Source organism: Leguminivora glycinivorella, chromosome 23 (genome assembly GCF_023078275.1).
Source record: "Leguminivora glycinivorella isolate SPB_JAAS2020 chromosome 23, LegGlyc_1.1, whole genome shotgun sequence".
Taxonomy (NCBI): domain Eukaryota; kingdom Metazoa; phylum Arthropoda; class Insecta; order Lepidoptera; family Tortricidae; genus Leguminivora; species Leguminivora glycinivorella.
The window spans coordinates 12,545,084-12,555,154 of NC_062993.1; the positions used below are offsets into that span (position 1 = coordinate 12,545,084).

Sequence of the window (10,071 nt, forward strand, 5' to 3'; positions counted from 1 at the left end):
ACTTTGACAGCATAATTATAGTATGTATTGAAGTGCATCAGTTCTAACATAGAACCAACTTTGATGACAGTGTTGTTATGTGGTTATGATTGTAATTCTACTTAATATAATTCATTAACAATAGGATGTTTGGTTCGTCTACTAATAATATAAGCATTTATTGCAAACCATGGTATACAAAGTGGTTTACATAAGTATAGATACCAGGAATCACATTACACCCTGTATTTATGGACATTTTTCGTATACTATTTAAACTTAAATTTGCCTGCACTCTCAAGACATCTGATGACGTGTAAACGGATGTTTTTTTTATTTACAGTTGCTTATACATTGGATTCCACGTACATAAACACTTGTCTTAGAATAAATTTAAAAGTGGAAAATGTCTGCCTTGGGTGAGACTTGAACTCACATTTTCCACTTTTAAATTTATTCTAAGCTTAGTGGCATCGATTGCAGACGTTTCTGCTAGTCAGAAGTTAAAAATAAACACTTGTGTCCTTTATTTCGGTTGAAATTGCGACGTTAAAGTAAAAATCCGAAAATCCGGATTTCGGTTTTAAAATCCGGATTTAGAAACGGATCGCAAAATCAGCGGATTATCCGGATTTTCGGACTCCGGATAAATAGATGGTCAAACAAATCTTGTCGCGAAGGTATAATTATTATCCCTTCGCGCCTACATTTTTCAAATTTTCCGCCTTTTTTCGTTTCTTGATATCAATTTGTCAATCATTTGTTGTAAATTAATAAAGTAAAAAAAAACATTTTAGTCTTTTTAGGTAACTTTGAAGTAATATCTATAAAGTAAATTATTAAAGGTTTTTTAATCAACAACATCAAAATAAACTTAAAAATGTCATTTTTTTAAAAGAAGCTTAGAAAATATATTGGAACGGAACGCATTTTGTCAGTTTGATTTGATTGAAGTAACGAAGTGAAGTCAGTCACTTCAAGTGACGCTGTTTTTCCCTCCTTTTTCGTTTGGCGCCTGTTGTGTCGTACGCGTCCTCCGTGATTAATAATAACGTACACCTATTCGTTTCATCGAGAACATGTACTCGGTAATACAATTTACTGAAAAAGACGGCGGAACCGTATCATTAGTGAACAACCAGTGGTTTACGCCAAGGCGGTGCGAAGTATTCTGGCCCCCCGTTAAGGGAACCAAAGCATTTGATAAAGTTTTAGCTGATGCGCAGACACCAGACGAAAAGTGGAAACTTTACAGCGTCGAAAGAGTTTTTTGTGAGACTGGTACGTATATTTTAAATTTTATTTTATTTTGATACATTTTACAAACCACTTGGATTTATCTATGGGCAGATTCGTTTCCTGACCTGTAGGTATGGTATCTGGATGTAATATATCCTGATTTATCGAGAGCTTACTGATTTTGGTGAAAGTTTTCTAACTGTATTTTGTGTGACTACTACCTAAGACAGGTAATTTTTAAAACTGCTTGGATAAATTTCATGTGATAGCTACTATATATGGTTTTCTAACTCCCTGGGGCAAGTTTTTTTATTGGCATGCAAATTGTAACAATATTTTTTCAAACCTCGTAGATATATTTTTATTTAGATGGTATTCATATATTCAAGTAACTATTAGTTTCATACAGGCAGAGCCATCTATCGGTAGGACTGTATTGATCTCCTAGTTTGCTGTTTTCTAGAATGACAAAAGATGGCGTGTCGATCGTCGTTAGTTTATTTTCTTCTAAAATAAATCTCTTTTAATATTCATTTATCAGAAATAAAACTCAATTTATTATTGTATTGTTAGTTTTCGTTCCTTTTTGGAAATATTTTATTACCCTTTTTACGAAAGAGGTTTGAGTTGAACGTAGTCTATAGGCGAATGCATCTCGTCACGTATCTGTGGGCCGAGCTGTCAGCCGACACTTGCATACATATCTGAGATGATGTAGACTGGAACTTTCGATTGATCCATGGAACATGGCGGATCGTTCTCCAAATATGTGTTTTTTATGTTTGCATTCTGCTGTTTAATGTATAAGTTTGATAGGATATTATGCAGTAAATAGCCTACGCAAAGGGTGCAGTTGATGAGGAATTCGTTTGGAGATGCGAATATCCAATTCTACGGACATCACTCGGCAGTTCGTGGTCCCGGCCGCCATCATGCTTTGTACTGCTGCTCCAGTGCAACGTGAAGGCCTAATCCATGCATTTTTATTATGATTATGATTCGATATTTTCATAAAATGACTTGAGGACCCCTTCCATTGACATGAATGCACGGAACCACAAGCCGGCTTCTTTTCTGCGTTGGGTATGTTTCACATTTATACGCGCATGATTTTAACCCTCGCCAAGGGTTGGTAAGCCTCAGGGTCATTGTTTTTTTTAAATCCTATTTCAGGGTTCTCCGATTTGGAGGTTACGTTCAAAGGTAGCGCGGAGCTCATGCTTCCCGAGCCTGAACCGGTGGACAGGAGGCTGTGGCGACTGGTATGGGAGAGCTTCCATTCCTGTAGCTGCAGCTTCCACCTCCCCTAAATTCTGCTACACGTCACCAAGGTCAGAGCGTGCCTCGTTTTATTATTTTTAAAAGGAGCCCAACATAAATTATTATTTTTTAATTAATAAATTTACCCTTTACCCGGTCTTCTAGTACCAGAATCACTGACTCACCCCTATGCTCTAAAGTTAGGTATTTGTTTTTGTTTTTAGTAATAAACTGAGCTAGCTATTTAACGTATAATATTTATTTATTTATTTATTTAAGTTTTATTATTCTACATAAAAGATTTTCCTTTTCGATTATTTGTTTTTTAATTATTATTGATTTTCTTCTGTAGACCCCTTCTGGGTAAAAGCTTCTTCCATAAAAGTTGTAAAAGCTGTTTCCATTTTACTTTTGTCCTTGGCCATGTTTTGCCATTCCTTACCTGCAGTAGCCTTAATGTCATCCTGCCACCTGGATAGTGGATGTCCTCTCTTTCTTGATCCCTGTGGTTCTTTCCACTTTGTAACCTTTCCTGTCCACCTGTCATCATTTAGCCTTGCCATGTGACCCGCCCATCTCCATTTCATACTCTGAGCAAAGCGTAAGGCATCAGTTACTTGTGTCTTTTTTCTAATATCTGAGCATCTTATTATGTCCTTTAACTTGATGCCTAAACAGCTTCTTTCCATTGCTCTTTGCATGGTCTGTATTTTATTTTTGGTTGACTGGTTTAGGGTCCAAGTTTGACAGCCATAGGTAAGGCAAGATAATATAGTTGAGTTAATTACTGTTTTCTTTAGGTGTATCAGAAGTTGTCGTGAACTGCTTCATGCGGTATGCCTATGGGGGGTGTAACTGCTTGTAGACTCATCATACACGGGCAGCTTGTAGCAGTTGAACTGCTTCAAGTGGCCCATCTATGGCGGGCTTGAAACTTAAGACTTACTGAGGGAAGGCAAAAATTACAATATAATACAAAACACTGTCATAACTAACTCTGTCTTTATAATGTCGTATAGACAGTGTTGACAAGTAGTTACAGCACCTGTAGTCAACTATTAATTAGCTTAGTGTTAGGCAACTGTTTTGATTACACTATTTACAATAACTAAATTAATTAATTTTAGTAGACATGCTGGCATCAAAGAATCCTGCAAAGATTCAAAGTGACCTACTAATTAAATTGGTTGACTGTACAATTTCAGGTTATTCGTACTAATGCAAGTCCATCCTATATGTTTACTTAATAACCTTGTTTACTAGGGGATGCATTATGTTGTGTTAATTTATTATTTTTGCATGTTGTGTGTATTTTTTTATTTGCATGTACCTAAAGATGACCTAGAGAAAGCAAAAAAAAAACTGAAACTGGTTGAAGATACATCAGACATACAGACTGAAGCCGAAACAGAACCAAGTCTTAAACGTAAAAGGCAAAAAAGATATATTTCTAGCAGCAGTGACGAAGATAAACACATAAGGCCACCACCGTTAAAAAAGAAATTACAACCACTTCAAGCTGCTGACAATGAAGGAGATTATGGAGGTGGGTTTTATAGTCAAAACACCTGTTATGAATATGTAGTAATTTGGTTGATATTAATGATGTAATTCCGAAGTACCTAATTTCAAAAATTATATGTTATGTTTTGTGCAGATAGTCGTCAAGCTCAGCCAAACATTGCCCAAGAAACCGCTTCAATAGCAGAAAGTAAGTAAATTATAATTAATAAATAATAGATAAACACATATTATACTCTTACCTGGTAAAGTTTAGATTTGGGTAGGGCTTCATAAAAATGCATAACATTTAAAAAGGTAATCGAGCCAGGTAACCTTTGATCTATAATAAAATAGATTCTCCAGGCACGCAAAATACCTGATTAAAGGCTTACAAGTGAATAGTCATTTTTGTCAAACCCTGTAATTATACTAATTATAAATTATAATGTATTACATACTAAGGCCAACTAAATAAATTGCTAACCTGGGGGTTTAGCCTGTCCCAGCCATTGCTACTACATATACCGCAGCACTATAAATGTAGTGTGGTATATTACGGAACTTAGAATATGTTCTTTGTCTGATGTTGCTTCGAAACTAATAATATACCTATCCACTTAATCTCCAATTAACTCCCTTGCGTGCATTGTGTTATTAATAGTATTAATATTTGTAGTAAATATAATTCATATTAAATTAAATGTTTTTTGCCAACAGGAACCCTCTCATTACTGAATGTAGCAGATGAGCTTCCCATCTTAAAAAACAGTGTAATGCAAGGTAAGATATCCATGTTTATATATTTTAACCCATGCGGCGCTTTAACTTTCATCATCATGTATGTGTGTGTGTGTGGTGTTCATTACTGTGTTCCCTGCTAGGCTGCTGTAAACAGCAAGGATGATTTTTTGTTGGATTCATCTTTATTTATTAATAGGTAGGTACTAAAAAATTTCCGCTTTTATTTTTATAGCAACAAGCTTTTATATTAGGTCGACCTGTATGTAACTTCCAAGGATCATAGCGTCATAAAAATGACTTTTTTAGAATTGTCTTGATGAGTATTAGTTGTCTGTCGTAAGAAAAGTACAGTCAGCGATAAAAGCTTGTACCAAAAATATTTTTTTTTGCCAAAAACTTATTATATTTTGTATGTTGTCAGATTTGGCAGACGACGGCGACGGACGGTTAACTCCCTTTGCACGCCAAGTTAGTCCTCGGTGCCAATATGAACAACCGTCGAATATCGGCAGCGACGAGCCAGCAGCAACGCCATCGAGAGTTCAGGGATTAACAGGTAGGTAATATACTATATATGACTATGATGTAGTACTTTTTAGGGTTCCGTAGTCAACTAGGAACCCTTATAGTTTCGCTATGTCTGTCCGTCCGTCCGTCCGTCCGTCCGTCCGTCCGTCCGTCCGTCCGTCCGTCCGTCCGTCCGCGGATAATCTCTCAGTGACCGTTAGCACTAGAAAGCTGAAATTTGGTACCAATATGTATATCAATCACGCCGACAAAGTGGTAAAATAAAAAGTCGAAAAAAATGTTTTGGTAGGGTTACCCCCTACATGTAAAATGGGGACTGTTTTTTTTTCATTCCAACCTCAACGTGTGATATATTGTTGGATAGGTATTTAAAAATGAATAAGAGTTTACTAAAATAATTTTTTGATAATATTAATATTTTCGGAAATAATCGCTCCTTAAGGAAAAAAAGTGTGTGCCCCCCCCTCTAACTTTTGACTATATGTTTAAAAAATTGAAAATAATCACAAAAGTAGAACTTTATAAAGTCTTTCTAGGAAAATTATTTTGAACTTGATAGGTTCACTAGTTTTTGAGAAAAATACGGAAAACTACGGAACCCTACACTGAGTGTGGCTTGACACGCTCTTGGCCGGTTTTTTATGCTTGACACTAATTACATTTTCACATGAAAAATATCTTATGATAGTTATGGCACAAATGTGCGTGATGGCAGGTGCCAACACCGACACATACATACAAACACATTACGTAATTAGTGTTAGAGCACTTCTGAGAAGTAACCCTATGTGGATTTAAGGCTTTGTCCAATGGCTAAGGACATACTGTATACATAGAAACATCTATTACTCAAGAACAAATATCTGTGATAAACGCACAAATATATATGCCCTTACCGGGGTTCGACCCCAGAATCTCCTGCTATGTAAGCAGTTGCACTACCAACTAGGCGTAGGCTAAGAGGCCGTCAAATGGTAACAGATAGACTGAGTTCCTTTCGCATTTATAATATTAGAATGGATGACTGAAATGGCGTGCCCATCTCGCGTTGTCTCGGCGAGTGTGTACAGTCGGCATAACATGTATCTATATCGCAGCGGCCAATGTACACGCTCTCGAGTCTTGTTCCGATATATTTGACCACTTTGCACTTACACTGTTTTTATTTTATATTTATTTTTTAGGATACCAAACAAAAGTGCTGTCATTGTTGACATGTATCAAAACTCAAAATGATCAAATAATAAGTCTGTTAAAACATACTGGCACATCGAAAGGTAGCCTAAAACCGGAATTCAAATTCCCAATTCAAAATGCCGATGAATTAACTACAACTGAATTATTAATAGAGAAAAAAGAAAATTATGACAATTTGGTAAGTTACAATACCTACAATAACTCTTTATTGAACACCATATAAAAAGATTTACAGAAAAAAGATAAATGGAGAATATTTGCACCAATAGGCGGCCTTGTAGCTTCAAAGCGATCTCATTCAGACAGCTTACATTAAAAGGAAGAAGGAAGGAACAGCTTGAAGCAGGTGGTGCAATTTATAGTTATTTAGTAGTAATAAAAATACATAAACTCGCATACAATACGGATACAACATTTGTAAAGCTGAGTTTAGACCAGCAAGTTATTGCTGCAAGTTTTAAGATGCAACTATAGGTAAGAGTGGGTGGCAAAACTGGCAAATATCTGCGTCTCTTTCTTGCATATACTTCTGTCTCAAAACTTGCAGCAATAACTTGCACGTCTAAACTCGGCTAAAAAATGTATTTCACATATTGCTAATCTTCACTTAATTAGTGGTTTGTCAGGATCGTAGTAAATGGAAATCCGTGATCTCTGCCTACCCCTCTGGGAAACAGGCGTGATTATATGTATGTATGTACTCAATTAGTCTGACCAACAATAATTTTTATTTGCTATTTTTCAATTATACATTATTTTGTTTGTTACAGGTTTCATACATGAGAACTATTGGAGGCAGGGATATTGCGAGCAAAGTGTCTCGACTAATGAAATTTTGTTTCACTGACCAGCTGGCTCAACAGTACAACTTTTATGGAAAGAGATCGAACAAAAAGCCTTTCTGCCAACTGCGCCTGCGAGATTGTATCGTGGGTAAGTTGGCTGTTTCATAAATTGTGGTAATTTTTTTTAGGATTTTGGGGTTGGTCCACGTCCCATAGAAAAAGTTGTTCAATATGACCTACCTAATTACCTCGTACAATATGGTTAGTTGTAGAAAAAGCAACCTGTATGCTGGAGAATCTGGAGATGAAGTAAAAACTTATTATTTTGCATAAATAGTTATATTTTTTTTTTTATTGCGAGCCTATAGTGTCCCACTGCTGGGCAAAGGACTCGTCCCACTTTTTCCATTGTTCCCTATCTTGAGCAGTCTCTGGCCATACTTTTAGAAAGGAGTCAAGCTCGTCTCGCCACTGTCGGCGGGGTCTGCCGGATCCTTGATTTTAATTATTAGGTTGCCATTCAGTAGTAATGTTATAACATTAACATATGTATTATATCTTTATCTTTATAGAAGGAGTTGTCACCACTACATCTGGGTCTACAGCTAAAGACGTAGAAGATTCCATTAAAATTTGGTTAAAACATGCCCCCGAAAGATTGAAGAAGATTAAACAACAATAAACATGGCAGAGAAAATAAAATATTCGAGAAAAGCCATAGTTGGCCAACGTCAATTATTGCGAAGAGCCAAAGAAGCACAGTTAAATGTAATTTCAAATTTACAAAAGAGTACTACAACTGTAAGTGCATCCTCTTCCTTAGTTAATTTGCCATGTACTTCATATAATAATTCTCAATCTGAAATTGTATTCCAAGGTTCTAGAAATAATTCCGGTTTATTGATAGAACATGACATTTCTCACGATAATCATATCATTACTAGTGATAATGAGCATTTACTATCTGATTCAGATTCTGTTAAGTCTATAAAAGAAGATGATTTCAAAACAGAGTTAAAACATTGGGCCACTCAATATCAAATACCACATAATGCTTTAAATAGTCTTCTTAAAATTGTGTCTCCTTTATGCCCTGGATTACCAAAAGATAGTAGAACACTGTTGACAACCCCTTTACAACTAGAAATTACTAAGTTAGATACTGGTGAATTAGTACATTTAGGTCTTCTTTCCCAAATTCAAAAGCAAATAAAACTATTTAACGATAATGATAGTAATCTCGGTAATAGAGAAATTAATGTTTCTTTTAACATTGATGGACTTCCCATATTCAAAAGTACTAATACACAATTGTGGCCAATATTGGGATTGCTAAAAAACAATCCTAATGCTAAACCATTTGTCGTCGCTCTTTTCTGTGGTCAAGCTAAACCTTCACCATTAAATGTTTTTTTAAAGCCATTTGTTGACGAATTAGAAAACTTACTTAGAGATGGTTTCGATCTTGAAAATATTCATTACACTGTTAAAATCCATAGCTTTATTTGTGACGCTCCAGCACGAGCATTTATCAAGTGTACTAAACAACATGGTGGTTATTCAGCTTGCGACAAGTGTATAGAGGCAGGCGAATACCGCGGCCGCGTGATCTATGAAAGTGTGTCAGCGCCCACTAGGACCAATGAATCATTTCGTTCACAGCTTGATGAAGACCATCATGTTGGAGAGTCACCACTTTTACGGCTCCCTATAGATTTGATATCTTTATTCCCTATTGAATATATGCATAATGTTTGTTTGGGGGTAATGCGTAAGCTGTTAAATGTGTGGATTAGTGGTGATTTAAATGTTCGTATACAAAGTCGCTTAATTAAATTAATATCTGAAAAACTAATCCATTGTTCAAAATATATACCAGTTGAATTTAATAGAAAACCGCGGAGCTTATCTGAATTAGCTCGATGGAAAGCAACTGAATATCGAATGTTTTTATTATATGTAGGTCCAATTGTGTTAAAGGACATCTTGCCACGTTCACTTTACGAAAACTTTCTACTTTTTCATTCAGCTATTACGATTTTATGTTCAAACAAACATATTAGAGAACTTGGTATAGATTTGGCCCAGGAATTACTTCTGATTTTTATTAATCATTCAAAATCGGTTTATGGATTACATTTTTTGGTATATAATGTTCACATGTTATGTCATATATGCGATGATGTACGCCTCTTTGGTTCACTAGATGAATATTCAGCATTCCCATTTGAAAACCATTTGGGGAGTTTAAAAAAATTAGTACGATCGCCTAATAAGCCATTGCAACAAATTGTACGATGATTGAAAGAAATGGAATCTTCAAAACTATACAGCTCCTCATCGAAAATAACTGTTTCTGACCAGTTTTATTCTGGACCCCTACCTGAGGAAAATGTATATGAATGTTATAAAAAACTAACATATAAAAAGTATGCGTTACATGTAGCAGAATCTCGTGAAGCTGATTGTTATTGTCTTACTAAAAATAGGAAGGTGTTTAAGATATATAACATCCTTAAAAATCATACTTTATTCATTTATGGCAAAGAGTTTGTAAACTATCAGCCGTTTTTTGAGTACCCTTTTAATTCAGTAGCCATTGATGTCATGGTAGTAAAAAAATATTCAGATTTTAAATTGATACCTGTTAATGATATTTTAACCAAATGCGTGGTTTTCCGCAATAACAGCTATTCAGTAAGCATTCCAATGCTTCATGATTATGATTGTGATAGATAATTGAATGTACTTAATGTAATGTAGTAATAATTTTATGTGAAACTTGCTTTTAGATATGAATGAATATACAAAATGTAATCGGAGAGCGTATCAAACAAAT

At 35.4% G+C, this 10,071-nt stretch overlaps 1 protein-coding gene across 1 annotated transcript; it reads left to right on the forward strand.

The window, feature by feature from the left end:
* Positions 1–3,058: 3,058 nt before the first annotated feature.
* LOC125238336 lies at positions 3,059–7,942 on the forward strand. The gene is made up of 7 exons (XM_048145636.1): positions 3,059–4,024; positions 4,136–4,189; positions 4,699–4,761; positions 5,144–5,278; positions 6,435–6,625; positions 7,218–7,380; positions 7,805–7,942. The coding sequence occupies exons 1-7, from the start codon at positions 3,745–3,747 to the stop codon at positions 7,912–7,914; spliced, it is 996 nt and encodes a 331-aa protein (XP_048001593.1). The 5' UTR covers positions 3,059–3,744; the 3' UTR covers positions 7,915–7,942.
* The last annotated feature ends 2,129 nt before the right edge of the window (positions 7,943–10,071 follow it).

Bases quoted from the DNA above. Each gene is read 5' to 3' on its own strand.
- LOC125238336 (XM_048145636.1), top strand. From the start codon at position 3,745: ATGCATTATGTTGTGTTAATTTATTATTTTTGCATGTTGTGTGTATTT. The intron at 4,190-4,698 runs GTAAGTAAATTA...TTTTGCCAACAG, and splicing joins AACCGCTTCAATAGCAGAAA to GAACCCTCTCATTACTGAAT. The intron at 7,381-7,804 runs GTAAGTTGGCTG...TTATCTTTATAG, and splicing joins CCTGCGAGATTGTATCGTGG to AAGGAGTTGTCACCACTACA.